This window comes from Chaetodon trifascialis, chromosome 20 (genome assembly GCF_039877785.1).
Source record: "Chaetodon trifascialis isolate fChaTrf1 chromosome 20, fChaTrf1.hap1, whole genome shotgun sequence".
NCBI classification, from domain to species: Eukaryota; Metazoa; Chordata; class Actinopteri; order Chaetodontiformes; family Chaetodontidae; genus Chaetodon; species Chaetodon trifascialis.
Window position 1 is genome coordinate 18830640 of NC_092075.1, and position 25576 is coordinate 18856215.

The 25576-nt window shown below is 39.5% G+C and overlaps 2 protein-coding genes across 2 annotated transcripts; both read left to right on the forward strand.

Moving 5' to 3' along the window:
- Positions 1-974: 974 nt before the first annotated feature.
- Positions 975-9522, forward strand: parm1 (prostate androgen-regulated mucin-like protein 1). Its single transcript, XM_070989383.1, has 4 exons — positions 975-1099; positions 2930-3865; positions 8736-8814; positions 9020-9522. Exons 1-4 carry the CDS (start codon positions 1045-1047, stop codon positions 9096-9098), a joined length of 1149 nt encoding a protein of 382 aa, XP_070845484.1. The 5' UTR covers positions 975-1044; the 3' UTR covers positions 9099-9522.
- A 13387-nt stretch (positions 9523-22909) lies between these two features.
- Positions 22910-24667, forward strand: LOC139349003 (probable serine/threonine-protein kinase DDB_G0286627). The gene is made up of 3 exons (XM_070989445.1): positions 22910-23006; positions 23267-23343; positions 23902-24667. Exons 1-3 carry the CDS (start codon positions 22991-22993, stop codon positions 24331-24333), a joined length of 525 nt encoding a protein of 174 aa, XP_070845546.1. The 5' UTR covers positions 22910-22990; the 3' UTR covers positions 24334-24667.
- The last annotated feature ends 909 nt before the right edge of the window (positions 24668-25576 follow it).

Consider the following 25576-nt stretch of genomic DNA (forward strand, 5'->3'; position numbering starts at 1 on the left):
CCTTCAAATTTGGAGCAATTGTCATCAAAATGAGAACACAGCATATCTGTACCAATCCAGAATGAACTTGTTTTTGGATTTTTGATATTTCAGACACTTTTGAAATGATGCATTTTTAAACCAGTGTCTTTAAGTTCAATTTGACATAAATGCTCATGAATCAAAATGGGCTTAAGCTCTTGTTCAAATGTGAGGTTCCAGCTTCACTGCGCAGTCCTTGGACATTTTGCGACCAGAGGTGCCACAAATGCCAAAAGCTTAGCCTGAAAATTACCTGCCAGGATTTGAATGTTCAGTGTTCAGTTCAGTGAGTCCACAGTGACATTCAGTTCTTCACTGTAATTAGCACTGTATCCACAACTTATTTAACAGTACACCAGAAACCATCATTGAGGTGTGATCTTTTTCTAGCATTGTATCATCATTTTTGGCTTTTTGTAAGTGTCTTAAGTTTAGATAGGTAAAATACCCGAGTTTTGCACGATTGCCTCTGCGTGTGAGACAATGTAAATCATGTCCTCCCCTCTTGTTGTAGTCAGTAAGTCACTTTCTTTGGGGATGTTGAGGCCTAGGGCTTAAATCCCCAGGCAGCCTAGTTGTACTTGATAACAATGTGGCAGCTCTGAATATACAAACAAAACAAAAACAAAACAAACAAAAAAACAATGTAAATACTGAAATGGATTTTATCAGAACAAAACTATACTCCTTAAATATTTATAATATATTGGAGATATTACAGGAGTGAAAGAATGAGGAAGGGGGGGGGGGAATTAATTCATACTCAGTATATAGTACTATTACACATTCTAAGCACCTATAAGTACATTACCAAAACAATTTGTCACCTATGCAACTTCCTGTAGTCTTAAATTATACTATGACCGCGCCGCCCTGTGAGGGTTTCAATGTGACTCAGTCATCGTGTAGCCTCGCCCCCAGTCTCTTATAATCAGTCACCTCCAGTCGCAGGCAGCCACACAAACTACAGCTGTCCACAGGGACCAGAGAGTGCAGAGCCGCAGTTAGAGAAGTGTTGTGGAGATGTACAGTAAAAGGAACACAATGGTGAGGGTCAGCCTGCAAACTCTGATAACATGTAAGTACACTCTGACATCAATGCATGCTAGCCTTATAATCTAATCTCTCTCAATATAATTATATCAAGATAATTTACTGAATTGAAGAAAATTGCAGAAATCTGTTGAATTTCAGTAGTGGAAGGTGATATTTTTGGCTCAGGACGATGGAGAGAATGCCCACATGTCATGTTAACCAGTTGTAAATTCTGATTCAAATTGAGGCTCCATTGCAAAGATTTCCCTGTTATCATTTGATTTAGCTCTAAACCCTTGGAATTTTTGAAAATCTCTCTAAATTTCATTTAAGTTGCTAATTTTGTAAGGTAATTTCGTGTTCACAGCAGCCACACTTCATTCAGTCAGATATTGGTTGATTCAGATATTGCTGTTTGATTTGGCACTGAGCTATAAAATCTCACTAAGAAAGTACATTAGATATTTCAAGTGAAGTCAAGTCAAGCCACAAGGGGCTTTGTTTTCTCTGGTCATCATAAGTTAGTGACCATTAAACAGGTTTGAGCACTAACTTTGACTTGGAGTCAAAGTGAAGAACACTATGCTGTTTTGAAACCTGTGGGTAGTGATGCAAGTCTTACATCACAGGATAATTTGTTATCAGTTTACTTATTTCTGAAAGAATAAAACTTTCATAGGTTAATGTTGAACACCTTTTTATATCTGATCTTTCTAAAAAGACTAAATTCAAAACACTGTGGCCAGAGTAAAAAGACGACGGGGAAACCTCGAATGAGTCACCTGATCTCTGACTTCCTGTTCATTGAAATGAAACTCTGCTTTACACGATCCTGCACTAGAGAACATCACTCTGCAATGACTGTGCCCCTCTCAAGTCTTTCATTTGTTCTAAGTGTGATGTTGGAAGTTGGTGAAGCTGTGTTTTAAACTGATAGTTGCCAAAATAAAGGATAAATGTTAAAGGATAAGGCTGGCATTATTCGATATTTGTCTTCTTCCTTTATCCCCACCTTGTCTGTGGCACTCTGCCATAAAGCCCTTTTTAAGTATTTCTTTGATATGTATACTTGATTATACTCTATGTACATGTAGGTCACAAAAAGTCATCAAAAGCATGCTGACATTACAGTTATGTGACCAGCTTTAATATTGATAATAATAATAATAATAATAATAATAATAATAATAATAATAGCCTCCACTCCTCTGGGAAGGCTGGAGGTTCCACTTGCTTTTTCAAGAACTGGTTGTCAGGATGAAACTATTTTACATACTGCCTCTCTTTTGCTAGCCTAGCCTGGTTTGTTATTTGCCATGAATCTGGCTAACTTAACATCAGCTCACTTGTTCTGTTTGTGTGCTTCTCTGCATTGCTGTCCTTGTTTTCTGACTGAACTTGATTTCAAGGCATGTAATTTTGCTTTTTGTAATACTTGCTGGCTGTAACGACATAATTTCCCTAGTGTAGGATCAATAAAGTCTTATCTTATCTTATGACTCTTTTTAATTGTGAAACATAGAGTTGCTCTTTGTTTTAAGATGGAACACTCACTGTAAGTGTTGCTAGCTTAGCACTGATTGGTTTTCAGGCGGGAAGCAGTCTTTTTCCAGTGCCCACACATAACATGATTAACATCTGTCTACAATAACAGATGAGTCATTGCATGCTCTAGACTTTTTAAGTTTAATTTTGCATTTCCATTAAGTTTGGGGAGTCACAAAGGAAAGTTGGAAAGACAGAGGGAACAGGTATATAATAATTCCACTACCGTCTCCTTAGAGACGTCTCTGTTGCATGCTCTTTTATGTGTTGGGATACACTTCAAATAAACCTTGACAAGTAACAAAAAATCTTTGTTCTTGAATTGCAGGTCTGCTCTTATGCTGTGCAGAAACGGTACAGGCAACAGACCAACCTTCCACATCTTCACCAAACACAACTATGGAGCCATCAACTACCCAAGCTGCCAACTCAACTGCTAATAATTTCAACAGTACAACAGCTGACTTCACATCCTCTTCCCCTTCATCCACATTTATCACAACTCAAACCCAGGATTCAAGCACAAACATCATCAGCACCAGCAATACTCCCAACACTACAACAATCAGCAGCACCATAACTCCCACCCAACCTACCAGCACAGGCAATACAACAATTGGCATCAGCACCGCTGCTGGAACCACCGGCACCGCTGCCGGAACCACCAGCAACGCTGCCGGGACCACCAGCAGCGTTGCCGGGACCACCAGCACCACTGCCGTAACCACCAACAACGCTGCCGGGACCACCAGCGGCGTTGCCGGGACCACCAGCACCACTGCCGTAACCACCAGCAACGCTGCCGGAACCACCAGCACTGTTGCCGGGACCACCAGCACCGCTGCCGGAACCACCATCACCGTTGCCGGACCCACCAGCACCGCAGCCGGAACCACCAGCACCATTTCCGGGACCACCAGCACCACTGCCGGAACCACCAGCACTGTTGCCGGGACCACCAGCACCGCTGCCGGAACCACCATCACCGTTGCCGGAACCACCAGCACTGCAGCCGGAACCACCAGCACCATTTCCGGGACCACCAGCACCACTGCCGGAACCACCAGCACCATTTCCGGGATCACCAGCACCACTGCCGGAACCACCAGCACAGCTGCCGGAACCACCATCACCATTGCCGGAACCACCAGCACCACTGTCAGAACCACCAACACCACCCCCAGTACCACCAACACCACCCCCAGTACCACCCAAACTACCACACTGGTACAGGAGGGACACAAGTCCGATGCTCTGAGCTCAGGTATGTGGCAACAAAAAGTAGTTTTGAGGTTTTATTTTGACATTTGCTCAAGAAAATCTGGAATCACAATGTAAAATATGTTTTGCTACAGGTTTATGCAAAGTAATTTATATACTCCGTCAATCTTTATTTTATATTTATTTAATTTTCTGAAAGATACAACATGCTCACAATTGCAATGCTGATGTTTAGCTGAGGCTGCCACCAGTTTTCAAGATATTTGGTCATTACGCAAAGTAGTAGTATAATGACATCAAAGGAAAGGTAAGGGGATGTTATTACAATTCAAATTTTAGGGACCATGAATGTTTAATCCAGTAGTTGTTGAGATTATTTCAATAACAATTTAAAATGTCAATGAGCTGGTGGCACTGGAGGAAACACCAGGGGGTTATCAATATTGTCAGGATTCATCATCAGGGGATCATGAATATCCGTAGGAAACTTCGTGCCAAACCATCAAGTAGATGTTGCAATATTTTACTGAATATGTGCAAACTTTGAGCTGCTGTGGCCAGAGGGAAAGTCTTGAATATCCTTAGCAAATTTCATTGCAACTCATCCAGTAGTTGAAGGGATGCACCGATATCGATACCAGTAGGTCTATTGGTTACTGTGCTTGTGTACTCAAAATTGTAATCATAAAACTACTCAGATACAACTACACAGAATACTACTTTACAGCAATGAGGTGTAAACCTCTCAGCAGTTGAGCAGGTAGGCAGAGAATGCAGTGTCCACAGGTTGGAGATATTTTAGGATAATGAAAAAAGTAGAGCGGACTGCAAACCATGCTTAACTAAATTGTCCTCTCATTTAACGTAAGCATATTGATAAAACATCCAAAGAAGCAACCCAAGTCAGAGTCCAAGGAGTTTGCTAATGCTAGCAGTAGGAAACCTTTCACAAAATATATTGCCAGTGAACTACAGTTTATCTCACAAAACTGTGTTTTTGTAATACGAATCTGATGTCAGTGTGATGAAAATCTGATGTAAGTGGTCTGTCTTTCTTCAAAACACTAAATGTGACTGTCTCTGAGAGTGTCAAACACACATTGCTTAACACACAGACAAAGTACAAGGGGATCACACCTCTCTGACTAAGGAGGTCAAATGTACAGTTGGAGAGTCAGTGCGTCAGATTATCTGTTCCTCTTTCTCTTTGACCTCCTTAAACAATAAATCTGTGGTTAATATGTGAACAGAACTCTTTCCTCTCCTGCTTCCTTGTGTACTTTGCAGTTGAGTATTTACCGGCAGAATGAGTGAAAAAGGCAGCCGATTGAAGAGAGAAGGCTGTCTGCCAATTTATTTTCCTGCCCAGTGTATCATTCACAAAACTGTTCAACCACAGACCTGTTTTTTAAGACATCCAATCATTGTCACAATGTCATTTCTTGTGGCAGCAATCATACAGACCTGTTAATAAATGCTAGAAGTTGTACAGGCAACCTTGGCATGTAAAATTCATGAGCTCAAATGAGAAACTATTTCACTTTTTTTTCTGAGATAATAACTCCAATGAGTTGTGGTAGTCATGAATGTAGTGTTCAATGCGTGGTGCATTTTGCAAGTGTAATATGCAAAAAGGCAAGTCCAAGTGCCAGAATTTTTCAAAGCAGAACACTGTGAGGGCTGGACTTTCACATAAAAAATGTTGTTATTTAATATTTTCACTTTCTTACAAAATTTGTTATTTTTATTAATCTATATCACTGTGGACGGATTGTTAAAAACACTGAAAAGCCATAATGCTAACAGGATACTGAACTCAAAAATGCTCTCAGAGATAGGCCAAGGAGACAGTTGGGTTGGTAAGATCACCTATGATCACTGTCATGACGGACTGGGCCAGTTCCACTGAGGAGCAGTGTTAGATTGCATTGGGATGCATTTTCTGAAGCTTTGGTTGTTTGGATGTGGCCCCTGGGCCACCACTCGTCAATCACTGGTGTCTGGTCACTGGTGTGTCCGAACTACAGTGGGAATCTTATTTTCTCTACAGTATTGCAAAAATACTTACTAAAATACCTCTGCCAATAGACCCCCCTCAATCCTACACGCTAGTCCTTTAAGCAAGTCTTAGAGCTCCTTACATCCATGAGCACAACTTCATGTGTAGCATACAGTACGAATTAAAACTTACATCTCCCATCCTTAGCTCGTGTCTGCTCTCTCTCTCTGCTGGAGAACTAGAGTATGTAAGACTGAGATCTGTCTGGTTGGTTTTCAGTGATTGTGCTTCACTCGGATAAGTCAAAACCGATGTCAGTCACACTAACTCTGTTGGCACAGGCTTAAAATGAAACATCAAAGACTGGAGAATTGTAGAACAGGTGGATGAGCAGGTTGGATGTCACGTCTAAAACGACCATCCAGCTGTGGACACGATGTACTTGGTGGTTTTATAAATGACTTCTGATGAAAAATGAATGCTCAAAATTCTTGTTACAATTTGGCTTCCCTTTTTATAAGTAACATTAACATTTTAAAAAGTTAATGTTTCTCTGTATAATATCTCCTCCTTCTGTCAGCTGCTGTGTGTCTGCAGTGTATTTCCTGGTTTTTCATTCATGATTTCAGTGATTTCAGGCCAGCTGGATAAGTTAAACCTGTGACTTATTTATTCAAACCAGGTTATTTATTCAAAAAAGTTCAGTGTATTTAAAAGTGTGCTGCTCTCCTTAATACAGACTGAAGTGACAGTGCAGACAGTGTAGTATAATTTTGTAGACACATGTAGACATGTGATGATTTGAGAAACAGATGTATAAATCTTTTCCTATACAGACTTGTAATAACTTGTGAAACAGGTGTGTCATCTCTCGTGTTGTAATGTAAGCAGAGCACTGATGACCAGAGAAACTAGTACAGTACTATTGTGTTGTGCTTTGAGCAGAGGCATGATGGTACTCATGCGCATGCTTCCTGGGACTTTCCTATGATTCGTGTGCAGGTGTCCTCGCAGCTGCTGCTTCTTTGTGTGGTGAACAGTATATAAGACCAAACACAGACCAGTGAAGGTTGGAATTCATCAGGATTGCATGCAGGATTGCAACACAACATATTGTCGACAATAAAGTATTTTGCTCATCGGACTTCTGACTCCGTGTTTTTGGCCTTTGTTGTTTGTGCATTTGGCCTTCACATTCCACAGCAACAGACAGTGGGAGAACAGAAAGAGACCAGAGACTCTAGGTTATAGCTTTTGTCGTGTAAAATAGTCTGAACTGTGTCCCTGTGTGCGGTACCTTTAAAAAAGAACTTCCTTCCAGTCATCAGTAACTGTTACATCTGATAGTACATATGAGTCAGAAACTTTATGGTTGTTGAACTTCTCTTACTTTGGTTTATGAGCAAATACCTGCGCAACTGACAAAAATGCTATCAGCCTCAGCTGTACTTTGTGTTTACTGCTCATTCGCAAATATCAGAACACAATCGAGTAAGAAATTGGAATTGTCTAGGAAGCTCATTTCTCCATCTGTAACTGTTCTTATTATTGTTATTATTATTGGCCATTTATGCCTTTATTTGATAGCAACAGTAGAGAGATGACAGGAAATGAGCGGAAAGAGACATGGAGAATGAGTTGCCCAGCCAGACATCAAAATGAAGACGCTGTGGTTCATGGAATTTGGAATATGAGTCATGTTTCAGTCCACCTCCAGAGTGTGAACAGTAAAACTCTTGCACATAAAGCAAAGTGAGTTCAAAGACTCATAACCTCAAGTAAATAGAGTTATAGCTCATTTGTTATTTAATGCAAGGTCCCAGATTTTGTCAGAGCATCCAACAGAGTCTCCAAAATCGCTAAAATACCCCTCAAACTCAGCAAAGTAATGCATTACTTAACGGTCTGTCAGCTGAGTGACTTACACTTTGACCTTAGAGGGAAGTGTTGGCCTGAGTTTTCAAGGTGGTGTATATTGATTGAATCCATGGATGAGTGATTAGGAGTGTAACAGCTGTTTGAACACTTTCCCAGGTCTCAGTATCATCTCCCTCACGCATACAAGCAGATCTGTTTGTGAGAGGTTTACTAATTAATACGTAAGCTCAAAGGCCAGCTTGGCCATCAAGTCTTACCTGATACAGAGTTAGAGATTTGCCAGCCAGGATTACATTCAGTCACACTGAGAAGTATAATCAGCTCAGGCCAGACACGTACCACATGGGTGAACTGTGAGGCGTGTTTAGATGATGGCATGATGTGCGACCTTTGAATGGCGCAAACAAATCTTGGATCTTGAATCCAACACAGAGAATGATTCTGTGAAGTTTGGGGTATGTTTTAGATTTGATTGTTTCTGTGACTGCATGAATGTTTTATCAGATTCATTCTGAAAGCTGAAATTGGTTTGATTTAAATTTTGCTGTTTTTTATAAGCGGCGTGACTCTAAAGAGGGCAACATCAGCCAATTGGTCAGTTGAGCAGTCCACCATTTTGGTTCAGACTGAACTACAGTATGTCAACAACTCTTTGATGTATTGCCAAGAAATTCAGATTCTGCAAAGATCAATCCTAATGATGTCATCCCCTGACCTTTCCTGTAGTGCCACCATGAGGCTGACAAGTGAGCTTTAGAGTGGAATATCTACTCTAAACCTACTCTAAATTTCACAGCAATCCAACTGATTGCTGTGAAATCTGATGCAGGCATTCACAACTCCTTGGGAATCAATTGTAGTCACCGTGGTGATCCTTTAGCTTTTCATTATGACATTAGGAAGACAGAAAGAAATGTCGGAATGCGATGTTGCCAGGAAACACACGTCGTTACTCTATCACTGGAATAAAACTGATTTTTTCACTAACAATGGATATTTCCAAACTCATTGTTTCTCCTTCTCTGTCTCTCTTCAGGAAGTATTGCAGTCATTTGTTGTCTGTTCATCCTAACTGTCATCCTAGTGTTAGTTGGGCTGTACTACTACAAGATCCGGTGAGTCCAGACCTCAAACAAATCTCCTGTGGTCAATACACATGCCACTGTTAACGCACTAGAGCTTATATACCATGTTTTTAAGAAACTGAACACGCTCTGAACAGGATTCACAGAAACTATTCTTTCTACGCTAATGACTGAAAGCTGTTTAATTCAATGACGTAGATTATTTTCTCTCACTCTCTTTTTCTCTCTATCCCAGACGTGTATCGTATGGACGTCTTCTGGAGAGCGACCACAGCGCTTTAGGAAACTTCATCAACCCCATGTACGACCCTTGAATCATAACTTTTGAACTCTGACCCATGATGGGTCCCCTGAACCAGAGGGCCTCAGTCTGCAGAGGAGGATGTTCTGATCAGTGTGCGTTTAAAGCGTGTGGGTAATGAGTTCACATGTTAGAACTGTGACACGCGGCCTCATCGCTTCATTGCACTCAACTGCAAAATGCTAAACAAATCTGCCATTTCTATTGATCTGTGTTCAAGAAGCCTCAGGAAATAAGATTTCAGCATTTACTCTGATAGCTTTTCAAACAGCTCTGGTGGCATAGACTCAGGCTTAAATCATATTACCACAACTGAAGGTCACAGGTTGTTTCACCATGAACACAAGCATCAGAGGTTTCATGAATCTCAAGATACATGTAAGTTAAAGTTTTCTGTATGATGGGTACAAAAATTTGTTGATTATACGGATGTTTTTGCAATAAATAAAAGTTACAAAAATTTGCTCTAAGCAATTGTAAGCAAAGATGGCTTGTGGCAATGATTAGGACATTGACAATGTTCCTCAACAGGACCAACAAAATATGTGATTTACAAAAGTAAGAAAGGTTCAAACTTTTGTGAGAATATGCATGAACTGCAAATAATTTACAATAGATGTACATCATGACTCAAAATGTTGAGCTAATTTTTGCTTAGTTAAACTGTGAAATGAGACTTCCATCATAAAAGCACATAGTCTTTAGATTTTCACTAAGTTCATAGTTATACAACACTCTTCTAGAAATAACCTGCTTCTACATGTACTTTTAGGTTGTGCACATACAATGGTAATTCTGAGAAAGTGCTGAAAATGATGGTAATGGCACATCACTGTCTTAGCTCTTTCTGTTTGGATTGACAGCGAGTAGAGGTCTGAGAGAGTGAATATAACAGCGAGAGAATGGAAATAAAATTTGAGGGAGAAAGAAAAATAGGAAAGAAAAAAATAAAACTAAATTAAAATAAAACTACATCATCCTATCACCAAGTGAAACTTTTGTTCAATGTTCATGAATCAGTGATCTTGACAGTGGATACATTTTTTTTACAAAGAAAAGTACGAGCTAAAGCTTGTGTTCACATATTTTTAAGACTTTCTCTCATGAGCTGGGAAGTAGGCAGCACAGTATTAACGTTAACAGCTCTGACAACAAAGAAAGGAGACTAATTTGGGAGTTTTCCATCCAAGGCCTTACAGTATGCAGTCCTTTTAAATCAATTATGATTAATAAGTATTTCCATATTACAAAGTGAATGGTGCAGAGGCAGGGAGAGACTAGCCTTTAAAGGGAAGATCCACTTCAACTAATATTTATGAGTGAGTTTTTATATCGTTGAATGTTATTAGTGTGGAGTATCCCATGTTGCAGAGTGATTTTGTTGTGTGTAGTAGCTCAGCCAGACTGCGTTTCTGATTGTAATTTTGACTCCGTCAGTGTTAGATGTAGTATTGTTTGGTTGCATTCAGGTGAAGAACAATGTGACAGTTGTGATATTATTGACTAAATCTTATTTTGTGATATAATTGTATTAAATTGTCTGTGCAATGACAGTGATAAAGGAATAATGTGAGTCCCTGTGATGGTCATTTAAAGGAAACTGAGAGAGATTCTTTATGGTGCATAAAATACAATTGTAATGACTGGAATGTAACAAATACAAGCACAAACAAACATTGATATGCTTCCTGTCCATCTATTGGTTCATCACTTTGGTTCAGAATGAAATATCTCAACGACTCTGGTTCCAGATTCTCAAGTGTGAGCACTTGCTGCTTTTCACTCTTGTATACCATTATAAATCTTTGGGTTTGGGACTTTGGACTTAAGTTGATTCTGGAGATTGTGGTGACCTTTTTCCAGTTTTCTGACCTTATATACTGGATAGTTATTGAAGAAATAATCAACAAATGAATCAACAATGAAAATAATTATTAGTTGTGGCTTTGGAGCCACGTGCTGTCTAACAGGACAGCACATGTATCAGCCAACATCACCACAACAAGGTCCTACTGCTAGCAGGGTTAAAAAAGATGATAATTTTTTAGATACATAATCTACTGTACTTAGACCCTTCAGACAGACCCTTCAGCTCTGCGTTATGCAGAATAACTACTATAGCTATCAAAATCCAACAGCATGCTAGCTGTTTCAAAAACATGTGAAACAAATAGAATCATATGGCAACGTCAGGGTGTGTAAAAGACATATGGATGTGAAGGTTCAGCACGATGTCTTCGTCTGTGCTGCTCAATGGGCTGCAGAGCATTTATCAGTGGCAGCTTTAATAATGGTCCTGTCATCGCTGCCCTCCCAATGTAACTGCTCCCATTCTTCCTCTTTCACAAACCATTCCCCATCAAATCCTCCTGTCCTGCCCACGCTCTTTACCCCACACCAGCTTCCTCGTGCTATTCTAACCTCCCATCTTCTTTCCTCATCTGCACTCAGATTCTCAAATTGTCCACTCTGGCTTTGTATTTTAGTTAAAACAGAAAAAGCAACTGAATGATTTATTGTTGTCTTTCGGCCAAGACATTTGTGGTTGCAAAATGAACATCTTAAACTAAAGTTCTGATCATCACAACGTAAAATGCTTCACTATGAGGAAAAGTCAAATATTCAAAAAGTATTCAAAACACAGCTACAGCTAAATCGAAGCATATTGTCGAAAATAAGTATCAAGTATCAAAAGTATTCATTCAGCAGAATACCTTTTTGTGAGTCTTACATTGTTACTGTTAGATCCTTTAGATTTAGATCATTTAGAATCAAAGTGCCACATTTGACTCATGTTGAGTCTTTTTCTTAAAAAAAAAAAAAAAAAAAAACATGTTAAAATGATTTCACTGAACTGCAAACAGCTTAAGCAAACTGACTGGCAAGTTTCTGCACTTGGAAGATAAAAAGCATCAGCCGCCACAACAAACCAAGCGTGTCTATAGAAGGGAAGCCCTGTAGATAAGGGTGCATTTCATTGCCTGAGAATTCAACTTTTCTTTTCTATTTGAAGAATTGCATTATTTCTTCTTTTCAAAGTTGAAGGAAAAAGGAGATGTTTATAGTTTGTACGGGATGTAAATCTTAAATTTACCAGTAACTATAGATGCAACTGACATGTAGCCAAGTACAATACAGATATAAAGTAATATAAAATAGAAATAAAGTAGATACAAGTACCTCAGAAATGTGTAAATTTCCACCACTGGTACATCACTTCTCTATATGTTGTTATTACAAGGCGGCAGCAGTAATAACAGGGAGCAGATTCTGGTGCTGCACTGTTATTATCAGGCCCTAAATACTCTAAGCACTGTGTGTGTGTGTGTGTGTGTGTGTGTGTGTGTGTGTGTGTGTGTGTGTGTGTGTGTGTGTGTGTGTGTGTGTGTGTGGGAAGGGGAAGGGCGGGACCATTTTTTTACATTAGAAACATCTGGACAGCAGGACTCCAAAATGATATACCACACAGGGCCTTTTCTTTTCAAATACAAAAATAATGTGACAAACACAGTTCTTGAAGCAAGCCACAGTCTGTCACTGCTACTGCTACTGAGGGCACATCCTCTGCACTGTAGAGGATGTCTGGGATTATATGAAGGGTCAAATTCAGTGCAACTGTACATTCTCTTTGTGCTGATTTTTTTTATTTTTTTTAATCTACTTCCAGGGTGCCATGGTTGCTCACCTGGTGCATTCTTTATAAAAAGGCTGAGTCCTTACCACAGAGGCACAGGTTCCATTCCAGCCAAGGCTCTTTGCTGCATGTCATCCTCTCTGTCGCTACCTACTAAATAAAGCTTAAAAGCGAAATAAAAAAATCATCTTAAAAGAAGAAGCACGGAAAATAGAAGAGGAGTAAGCGTCTCTCAGGCTGGAGTGATGATGAGAGATGACTGCACAGTACGTGTGAACTATGATGAATAACCATATGGTGACTGCCCTCATTATGACATATGGTGTCAGACGTTGATAACAGGAGGAAGCCTTTTCCCCTCTCATTCGTCACTTGCTCAAAGCTTTCAACTGCTGGAAACCACAGTCTGACAACAAGAGAAACACAGTAACTTACTGTACATACTGCAGATATTCGCCATTTATAATAATACATGCTCCACAAACAAATTCCTTTCACAAGATTAAGATGGAGAAAACTGATACAGCAGTCAATATGGTTCAGCTCTGGTATTCCAAAAACAGTTCAGAATCACACAGAAAAGTGTAAATTCATATTTTACAAAGTATAAAATATGAATAGTAGCAGTGTTAAGTTAATCTGGCCCTAAAACAACCATATACAAGCAAGGTGCATATCAGCTGCTGTATTCTGACTGAGATACCCGATTCACAGTTTTAGAGGAGCAGGCAGAAGCAGAACTGTGGGTGTGCTCTGCTTTGAAATAACTCACTGATTAGAGTCATTAATGAAAACAGACCCGCTGAAATCACCATTAGAAAGCTGGGTCCAGCTGATGAACTTTTCAAATTTCAAATCAATGCAATGTCACAAGTGTCCAGCAGTTGATTAGCAAACTTTTCTCAAGTGCAGCCTGGTGGATGGGCCTTCATTTAACACAGCCGCAGAAGGCCTTTATTTGAAGTGACCTTATATTAGAGACAGGCCTTTTTTTGACACTTCTTTCAAACCGCCTCTAAGATATGTCTGGGATACGTACCTCATAATCATTAAAACTGTGTTTCTCTTGTTGTTAATGTGGGAAAACTGCCAAGTCCAGCTTACAGTATGAGTTAAAAACTATGCCTTGGTGCTTTATGGATAAACCAGCTTGCTCCACCTCATAAGAAGGAGGATGGGCAATGCTATAGGCAACTGGGAATACCATCTCCTCTGGCAAGCACATTTCAGTGACATCTCCACAGTCATGTGAGATTTACATCTCACATCATGCTGATCATGCGATTTCTTTGTTTGTATTTCTTCTAATTTTGAGTTTCTTCCTGTCACTTTTTCCGGCTGATGATGGTGTTTGAATGAACACTGAAACGTCTTGTTGATTGTTCTTAAAGAACGAATCATCAGCATAAATTCATCAAAACACATAGCAATTTTGTAAATATGACATTTCTTTTATCATTTTAAGATTCATTATCATGAATGATATGAGTGTCACAGCTATAGTTTTTGACAAATGTTAACAGATTTAACTTATAATTCATATGGATTTGAACAGGACTAAGAATCTCCAGCCATGCTAGCAGATCTGTGAGACTGTCTTTAGCCTCAGCTGTGCTTTGAGCCAAAAGCTAACGTCAGCATAATGCTAATATGACTAATTTGATGTTTAGTAATGAAGCTAAAGGAAAAGTTAGGGGATCATCAAAGTTATTACAGTTCATCCTGGTGCACTATGATGAATGGTGCAAAATATTGAAAACACATTTATATTTTGGGGCTTTGGAGTAAAAACTTAAAGTAAGGATTTTGGAAATATGTTTTGGTAGAAAGTGATATGAACTGAAAAATGTATCCGTTGTAACAGGAAACCAGAACCATACAGGAAGCATTTGTGAAGGGCAATAAAGCTTGAAGTTGGTCTGGTGCTGTGATGCCTTCAAAACCACACACACACACACACACACACACACACACACACACACACATCATTTACATGGGAAACAGGTTGCAGGTTTCACTTTCCACCTCACTGAAGCGTCTTCGCTTCTGGTTTCTTGTCTTTTTTTTTTCACAATCAGACTTCAGGATTACAAGCTCTTGCAGGTTCTGAACACACGTGGGTGTACAGAACATTTCACGACGTGTCCTATAAATGCCAAACTGCCTTTTGGTAAAGCTGAAAAATCAGGTAAAAGTCTGAATAACAAAACAAGGGGAGATTTTGGAGATACAGTGAGAACATTTGGTGGCTGTTTTATCATAAGCAACAAATCACTGTATCCTCACTCCTAACTCAACCAAATGTCAGTGGTGGCGACTAAAAAGTAGTGGTGGAAAATAACAAAGTACATTTACTCAAGTCTTGTTTTTAAGTACAGTTTTGAGGTACTTGAATATTTCCAAGTTCTGCTACTTTCTACTTCCCCTCCACTACATTTCAGAGGCAAAGGCAAATAGTGTGTATTTACTACACCACTTTAATTTGATCATTTAAATTACTTTCCAGATTCAAATTAATGACACAAAATGTTATCAATAAATAAATTAGGATGGAATATTGTGGATGAGATGAAGGAAGAGATTCACAACCAAACCAGTAATGAAAGAAAACTCCACCTTTACCAGGTGCAACATCAACAGAATGTCTGTATTAATACATCAATACTTGAAATCCAATAATATTATATACATTTTTTTCAAATGGTCCATTCTGCATAAAGAGGGCCTTTCATTTTTGTACTTACATATATTTTGATGCTAATACTTCCGTACTTTTACTTCAGTAAAAGATCTCAGTACTTCCTCCACCACTGCTAAAAAGGCAGAACTGCAAAATGCCTTTGGGGAGTTATTTAAATGAACTGAAACTTTCTGGGGCAGCACGGTGGCGCAGCAGGTAGTGCGCGTGCCTCACAGCAAGTAGGTCGCCAGTTCAATCCCCGGGCGGGGCCTTTCTGTGTGAAGTTTGCATGTTCTTCCCGTGCATGCGTGGGTTCTCTCCGGGTACTCCGGCTTCCTCATTAGGTTAATTGGTGACTCTAAAATTGCCCCTAGGTGTGAGTGTGAATGGTTGTTTGTCTTGTATGTTGCCCTGCGATCACTGGCAACCAGTTCAGTTCAGTTCCAACATTGTTCACCCCGCCTCTCGCCCGTTGACAGCTAGGCTCCAGCCCCCCCGCAACTCCGAAAGGGATAGGCGGTATTGAAAATGGATGGATGGATGAAACTTTACGGGTTTTATTTTGATGGTTATGTTCACTAAATGTTTCAAGTAAACCTCACACTTATACAACAGCCTTGCAGTACATATAATACAGGCATGTGAGAGACAGACATCAGTATTTGGATCACATATGTCCTCTTTCGATTTTGATGTTGACAACATGAGGTGTTTCTGTTAACTTGTCAATCCTGTGAAAATGTAATTGTTATAGTTGCACATGACTTTTGTCAGCAGTAGATGTCACTACTCACCAGGGTTTGTTCCATACAAACGCACACAGACAGTTGATAGGAATGCAGTAAGCGTGTGTGTGTGTGTGTGTGTGTGTGTGTGTGTGTGTGTGTGTGTGTGTGTGTGTGGTGTGTGTGTTGGAAAGGATGGGGAAAGCAGGTAAACTCCTCCTCTGTCTGCTTATTTTTGTTTCCTTCTGCTCTTCTGTAGTAACGGTGTAGTGTCCAACGACCATGTTTTTTATCCAAACTATGCTCTTCACTCTGTAATATCACACTCAGTAACATTGTTCTCTTGTTTTTCTCTAATAGAAAGAGGTCACAGAGGGTTTCTGAGCCAGTTCAAGATTCAGATGATATGAGCATAACTTCCCTGCAGGTGCATTGTGACTGTGATGAATTGTAGTAAATACTGAGGTGATATGTCGTCTTCTTGTACAAGAACTATATATTTTGACACAAAGGTTCTCATATTAACAACAGGTACTCCATGTAATGATGCATATTTTCTCAAAAATGCCCTCATGTGTAACAGCTACTGTCTTGTCCCACCAAAGGTATCCTAAGTATAAAAACCACATGATCCATTTGTTTGTGTCATGTTTAAGAAATGAATATAAACAGCCACTATACTATGTGATTGCACATCATATAGTAACCACTAGATGGCAACATACAGAAGAGAAGCCCTGTTCCATGGGCTACATACTGTAAAGTTTGTAGACAGCTACATCTTGGAGTTCATTGTCATTGTCTTCAATAATCAGTCTGGATCTCCGCAGTGATCATCAGCAGATGGGCTGTCATTTATGAGTTCATTTTCAAGACACCTTTGAGTGTAAAGGCAACTGCTTTATAGAGCAGAATGAAGTGCAGTGGAACTGGGGCTCAAGTGTACAATTGTGTAACGTAAGAGGACACTGCTGTTGTTCATTTTCAGGTTTTTTAACCCTTTCTGTCCCAGACCAAAATATTTTTTGCCTACTTTCCTTTGTCAGAGTAAACTGGAACAGATAGGCCGTGGACCCAAAATCTCTGCACTCAGTTACATGTTATATGGCACTAAAATAAAGTAATTCTGGCATTATGTATTAAGCCCTGTATTAAATCTTAAAACATTCGTAAGTACTCTCATGGGTTCGACAATGTATATAGATATAGCAAACAAACAAAGAGTGCATTTAGTTTTATTGGCAGATGGAGGATTGACTGTTTTGGGTTTTCTTTTTTAATGTAATAGATCAAGACATATGTCCTCAAACTATGTCCAAAGCTGCACTTGAGTATAGTGAGTACAGTAAATGAGTAACAGTAATTTATTACTTCGACTTCTAAGCATGAATGTCAAATATTACTGCAACAATTAATCATTTGTCACGTTACACATGTTAACTTTTGTGAATAAGTTAAAATAAATAAGAACTGATTTTTGGTTTCACACAGGACATGACCAGCAGTCTCCTGGGTGAGTTCTGTATTTCATCCATCCATCCACACTGACCTTGTCCTTACTTTGTTGGTGTTTATACCACGTCACCTGACTTCCTCCTTAACCAGGTTACCAGGTACACCCATGACCAGGTTTTGTATGTGATATATCAATTGGGAATGTATAGAAATTTTGTCCCATTGTTGTTTGATGAACGTTCAGATGATACTGAGTGCAGAGATGTGATTCAGTTTAGAAATTTTGACAGTATGCAGATTCTTTACAAGAGGCCTAAAACATGTTTCTGTATTTAAAGCTGGCGACAAGACAGTTCTCAAATGTAGATTCTGGATCAAAGCAAGTTAGTTCATGCACTAAAGAAACTTTCTCCTCACCACACTGAGCCTTCGTCTCTGGTACCCCTTATAGAAAAGGTTCATACTGTACTGTACAAAGAACAGAAAAACAGATCAGAAGTATATCACAAACACACACACACACACACACACACACACACACACACACACACACACACACACACACAAACAGAGCGAGAGAAAGTCAGACCAATTAACGAAAACATTTCATTGAACTGCATTCCACTTGCAGTTCCCCTCTTTTTGTTTATCTGCAAGTCCTGATAACAAAGTTCTTCATGCTTCACCCTGATTCCCAGAACATGGTTTTAACAAATCAGAGGCTTTTTTAAAGCAACTCTAAATGCGCTTAATGAAAATTCAAGTAGGTTTTGTTATTATGGTGTTATTAAAATGCTCACTTGAATTGTTTCACTTCTATTTTTCTTTCAATATTCATATATACATTTATATACAACAATTGGGGCAACTAAAGCATGATTGATGTTTTTATGGTTATTTTTAGGCAAATTAAATCACTCGGATGCGGTTCAGTAGAGAAGCTGTTGTTATTATACTTTCCCTGAGATGAAAATAAAAACATCGTCTTGGTAACTTTCCATTAATGTCCTAATCAGGAAGTGGAATCTTGATAGTGTTGCAACGTCTGTCTGCTGGTACTATGACAGGACTGAACTAGCTGACATGAGTCACTATCTTATCATCATCATTATTACTGATGATGATAGGCGCATCTATCAAAGTTATGCCGTTTCAGATGAATGGAAACACAGAGCTGCCACAATGCATAATATTTCTCTATACATTTCCCAACCTGTCTGATATGGATTATCAGATAATCTGCACCCTTAATATCAGTTTTGAACTTGATTGTTAAAAGCTGCCATAGAAGTGTGTGACTGTACATATATCAATATTGTGGGATTTTGATTTTATTTTACCCTTCCTGTGCAAGATTTAGTTTTGAAAAATATTTTTTTTTACCATAAAGATGACATCATGTCATCAGCTAGTAGCCCATTTATTACCAATTGAACATTATCTCTACAGTCGCTCCTCGCATTGTGATAGAACACCATATGACTTTTAATTTGGTCAGCATCACATGTTGGAAGCTTGTTTTACTAATAACGGAAGTTTGACACGTCAGGAGACAAAGAAAGACATGATGATGCACGTATGTTGCAGAGACAAAACCTTGCTACATGGTGTCACTGATGTAGATTGTTGTGACATGTTGGTGGTGTTGCAGCCTTTTTTAAAGGTATAATGCTACTTGTAAGAATGAGCAACAGCGCTCTTACCTCCTGCAGGAAATGTTGTAAGGCTGTCCGAGATCAAAACACTTGCCATAATGCACAAAAGGCACATCCACTTTTGTCTTTCTCTGCTGCTGATTGATCCATTGTTTGATGATGGTCCATAAAATGTCAGAGTAGACAAGAGTTAACAGCCATGCCAGCAGCATGGAACAGTGAGCCTGTACTAACCCTAACCCTGTACATCAGAACCAAGCCCCCAAATGTCAGCTTCATGGTGAAAAATCAGGGGATCACCCGTGTCATTAGGATATATCTTCTGGGAACCATGACTGCACAAATTTATAGTAGCAGTTGCACTAGAGGAAAAGAGAGAGGGTCACCAAAGTCATTAGTGTATTCATCCTCTGATGACCTCAAATGTCTATACAAATTGTCATGGCAATCCATCCACGACTTGTTAAGATATTTCACTGCACCACAATGATGGATTGACTGGCTGACTGACCAATCACCCTGAGAGCGATGCGGCTCTGGAAAATACCCTTCACAATTTCCCAGAAGCTAAAGCATGTTTTCTCTGACCAGCAGTACAACAAATCCAATGTGGATCCAGTTTTCTATCATATAAGACACAGAAAAGCAGCTAATCAACTGTCAAGCAATTGAAATCTGCAACAAGGTAATGCTTGTTAAAATAAAAAGGGACCTTGTGTTGATTAACTTCAGTATTATATTAAGTGAATAATAGTTTTTAGTGTCAGAGGGTGTCTCGACCTATAATTCTGACTGTAAACAGTTACTCCAACAAGATAATATTAAATGTGGTCCCAAAAGAGAATTAACAGATATGCATGTTCGTGAATCAGTCAACATCCATAACTGATATTTACCTTTGCACTGTGGTATGGTGTTTCTTCAAGTGCCTTTTCAAACTTTTGAAGATCTTGTTTTTTCTGCCCTTGATACATCCATTTCATGCACTGAGCAGGAAAAACAATCATGCAATGAGGAAGATGTATGCAAGCAGTGAGAATTTGTTGCAGATGAATAGTTTGATGATGATAAAACAGAAAAAACTAAGACTTTGAGATGGCTACTATGATGTAACTTAGGTCTGCCCAAACAGAGCTTGTCCCATAATTGTTTAGTGAAGATTTTTTCATTTTTGTTGTCATTACAGTGTAGTCATGAAAAAAAAAAGGTAATAAAACATGAATGAATATTTATCGTAAAATGTTTTGTTGAATTTTTATTGCAAACTCCACAGACTTACATGATAGATATTAATAGCCTGCAGACACACAGAAGAGTTCCTGCTGGTAATATTTTCCAACACCAAGGACAGTGAAATCACAAAAGAAAACAAAACAGTCTGCACTCATGTGATGCGCTGTACCACAACACATTATCTCCTTGGTTGTTGCTGCGCAACACAATGCAACGCCCAATTCCATGATTAATGTGACTGCATGCTACCTTTCCAGATCAGTAGCTCTAGTTTTAATTTACTTCATCCTGACTTATAGCTAGTAACATTTCACAGACCAGCTGCCACGAAGAATGTCAGAATAACATTGCACAAACTTTTGTTGCAGCAACACAATACATGGCCTAACTATTATGGTGCAACCTGAGTTTATGAAGACACTTTACTAAAGTGAGTTACTACGTAACTTAACTACCTCTAACAGTATGCACTTGTGTGTTGCAATGTGCTGTTACTTCTCTCACATACCAGGTTACTGACAAGATTACCTTCCTTAAAGGGCAGGTTCGGCCGGTGATACAGAGCAACAAAACCACCCACTATGCCTCACAATGTAAATTCAACATTAAGAATAATATAACATGAGTGTGCATGGCCTTTTGTTTGATATAATTACTTTAATACATTGCAAAATTATGACATTTTGCATTATTCACACCGCCCGCCCCTCCACTAATGTAGTGAATCGGAGGGTCGGTTTAGATGTGGCCGCTACTGAACATTCACAAAGCAGGAATGCATATACAGACAGAATTTCCTCATCTGAGAGTGTGTGGATTAGGCTATAGCAACTGTGTTTTTACCTTTTGTTATACAGAACCATCTGAAAAGACATCTTTGGAAACTGGAACTTTCAAAAAATATTTGGCAGGTCATTGGATGAGCCATCTGTCATCTGTCTATCACTGGTTAACTTCAGCCAATGAGATCGATTTATAATGTAATGGGAAGGCGAAACCCTTGCCAAAGCCAGGCAGGCTTGCAATGACCATTGAAGCATGGCAGCGCAATACCACATTTACCTTATTGATGCCGATAAACTAGAATATAGTACATCACTGCAGAGTAAGTTATACTGTGCTCTGCTTTAGTTGGCTGTATTGTATTAACCTGTGATGTTTGGGTTTCATACTGTGGAGGTTTGATGTGGTTATTAACTGATTATTATATATCAGATGAAGAATCACAGTAAGTCCTGTCCTTGAAGCATGCACAACAACAGTTCTTCATAGGATTCTGATTGGTCCAAAAAGATTGTGGTTTGTCCAGAAGCGCATAGTCCAAAGCCTGGCAGGATGGATTCTTGACTTGTGTGATCTTGCAAAATCCACTTGTCTCAGAAGATGGCACCAGTCTCTGTGTCCTGAAAAGCTTAATTTCAAACCTTTCATGATTCATTTTGTTTATGATTCATCCTGATGTGTTCATGTGATTTTCCTGAGTTGAGAGAGGAAGAGACGGTGAGAGGAGCGTGGAAGTGATGAAGTAACACAGTGGTGTCACACACACACACGCACGCAGGTTTGATCAAAGTGTTCCTCCACTCTGACTCGACTGTAACATTCCACTGACTGTTCAGCACTCCCAAAGTCTGTCTGTGTGTTCAATCATGTCTCCATTAACTCATTCAGCCTTTTGACTCTTAACACAGACCATCATCAAGACGCGCCAGCCCCTGCCGTGCAAAAACATCGATATCAGACATTTTTGCCAAATTTGTAATGTTTTTCCTTGCCCTTGCCTCATCACAGTTTAATCTCAGGGGTCTTCAGAGAGTTTCTGGGACTTCATTTCTTGGTTTGTCTCCTGACATGCAGTGTGAATTGTGGAACCTTATATACACAGGCGTGCCTTTCCAAGCTACTGCATATCCAGTCAATTCAATTTGCCACAGGTTGATTCCAAGCAACAAACATATAATGTACAAAATGGCCTCACACTCCATACACACTCCACACAGTCCATAGAAATGTGTTTCTGGGTCAATCCATCTGTCCTTTCTTTTAAATGTTACATGATAACACAACACTCACCACAAACTATTAGGAAATGAATCAACACCTTTCTGACATGCTGAGGTAGTATTTGTTGAACAGAATATTTTATTGGGTTGTACTTCATTTGTTCCTGGTATTTTGTCCACCTCATGTACACCCCATAGGTATAAAGACAGTGAGTCAATATATAACAAAATAAATAACTTGGACGCAGATTCAGCATCCTGTGAGTGTTTCCTGTCCTGCCCCTCCTATCCAGTCTAGCCCCAGACGACCCAGTCTTGCCCAATCACCACCCCCCCGCCCAACAACCACCAGCACCCCGTCATAGCTCTGGCCAGCCCAGCCCCAGCCTCTCTGCATACAGTATATGAGCAGCAGCCAGTCTTGCATGGAGGTCAGATCACAGAGATCACAGCTGAACAGAATCTCACTGACTTTATTCAGGATTTAAGAAAAATTTGAAAGAACTGCACAACAGATCTGATGCTACAAAGAACAGGTATATTTTTCATTTATTAATTTTTTTCATTTCATTGGATTATGCTTTTGTTTTATATCTTATGAAGCCTCATGCTTTTATGAGCAACAACCAAGTATACAAATACATATTTATTTAGAAAATATGTATTTTTATTTCAATTACATAACTATTTGTTAGTTCTCCAGGGTAAGTCCAAGTCTTGCCTGCCTCTGGTAGTGCCTTGTTTTTGGTTGTGTGTAAGCGACTGTATTTTTGTTTGTGGCTTCCCTCCTTCACAGGCAAGAACCAATCAGAGATGGAGCTTCTGACAGCCACCCTCGTCATCGTCCTCCTTACAACAGCCTCCGCTAAGCCGGTAAGCTAACCACAAAGTGGCATAAGAATCTTCCCTCATCCTCCTCCCTCACTGCTCTTTCACTCTCACTGACTATGACTCCATCTTCCTGCTGTCGAGTTGTCTTGCCGTTAAACTTCTAGGTTTTCTCCCTATGAATATATCACAGAATCTATTTGAGCTATTCTAGTCCAAATCCTCTCTATTTCCACGGCATTGTACACACTGAGACAATTTGCTGTATTTATTGCTCTTTCTGTCAACCAACACGTTCCTGTCATGGGATATTACATTATAATGAGGGCACAACTTACTTTAGACTTTGTTTTTTTCTGTTCTACATACTCTATTGAGTTATGTTTATTATGACCATTTGTATTAGTTTGCAGTCATGGTAAAAATATATTAAAGTCTGTTTTTCCAAACCTCTCAGGTCATTCACCTTGGTAGAGCTCATCCATGTTGCAACTTTTGAGTCAAACTGAAATTAATGCTAATTTATCAGTATGTATATGCATGTATATGCATCCTTCCTGTGCTCTCTTGCTTTGGCTTAAACTTCCCTTAATTCATCCACAGATTGGTTGGCGTTTGCATTATGATGCAGACATCACTGACAATGACGTGATGCAGGGATGCCTGGACAGGAATGACTGGTGGTCTTGGTGGTGTACTGAAGCTTCCAGCTACAAAGACTCTTCTTCAGAGTCAGACCAGTCGTCGGAGTCTTGGGAATCCAGTGAGTCTTCAGAAAGTCAATCTTCAGAGGAGTCCTCAGAGGAAATTTTAATCACCGATCAGACCACACCAGTCACAACCACCTCCGATATGACTACCCTCAGTCCAGGAGATGGGAGCACGCTCAACCCTGAACCAGAGGCAGTGAGCACAGATGAGCCAGCTGTGACTGTAACGCCCCCAGCTGCAACAACGACCGCATCCGTGACTCATTGTGTGACCGAGGACATTCCAACAGCAGCTCCCATAACGGAAAACAGAGGAGACAACTAAGCAACTTTGATTCCTGTTAACTGACTGCAAACAATAACTAACCACATTAACTATGTTTCCATCAGTAACACATTATGGCTTAAAGAAAACAGAGTTTGGGCACATGCTTGATTCAAATGGCAGGTTTCTCACCTTATCACACTCAATAGCGGAGGTTGCTGGTTGCATATCACACATCTGCCCCAGCTACTGTAGGATCTGCCCTGTTTCCAAAGTCCAGAGTTCTAGTAACTGACAAAGATGGTGCCAGAAAGTCTTTGGCTCCACAGACTTAATTTCAACCCAACCAATCAAGCAGCACCACCCGAACCCAACCCCCAAGCAGCAGACACCCAGCCAAAAGTGACCTGAGGAAGGATGCCAACGTGTAGAAATGGTGTGTATCAATAATGAAATAAACAATCAATTTCCAGAAAGAACAGGTTTAGAGTTTTTAGGCGCTCTACTCTTAAAGGATGTACCATTTCCAGGCCATGTGTTGTTCTACAGCTGGTACAACGCTTCTTGTGCTACCCTTCAACAACAGCTTATTACCTTATGTGTTAATGTCACATTTCACCCCTCTAATAAGACTTACATCTTCCTAAGATTATAATTAGGGACATTCAGGGTGGTAAAAGCTGTCTCACAGCTGATTCACAGTTTCAACGTCTGATGCGCCCACTGCTTATTTGGAAGTTGGATTTTCTGTAACCAGTAAGTCTTCTGATACACAGTTAATTAGTGGGCAAGCTGGCAAGGCCGCTTGCACACTTATGTTCTTCCCACTATTTATTATTTCTTATTATTATTATTCTCTCAGTTTCTTGACCCCTAACTCCTCCTTCAATTCTGAACCTAAAAATTTCAAACAAAGTTTAAAAAATGAAGCCTCCTTTGATTCAGTATGCTATTAATTTGAGTCTTGATATCTGTCATAGTCTTGGAAATATTCTACAGTATGTCCTCTTTTTTCTCCATTAAAAAACATTGGACTGGAAGTTAAAAAATCAGCAATATTTCCAGATTTTTAACTCCTTCATAATTCCAGCCAGAAATTTCCGTTAAAATGTAAACTATTCATCTTACCTAGCAGAATTTTTCTACAATTCAACTTTGTGATATGTCCTGTACTCCTCCAATTATTAATTTTTTTCCACAATATTTTTAACATTGAAGTCTATGGAACACACGTTTGGAAAAGCTCAAACCCAGCCCTCTTTGAACTCTAACTACTCCTTCATACTTTCAGCTAGAAATTTCA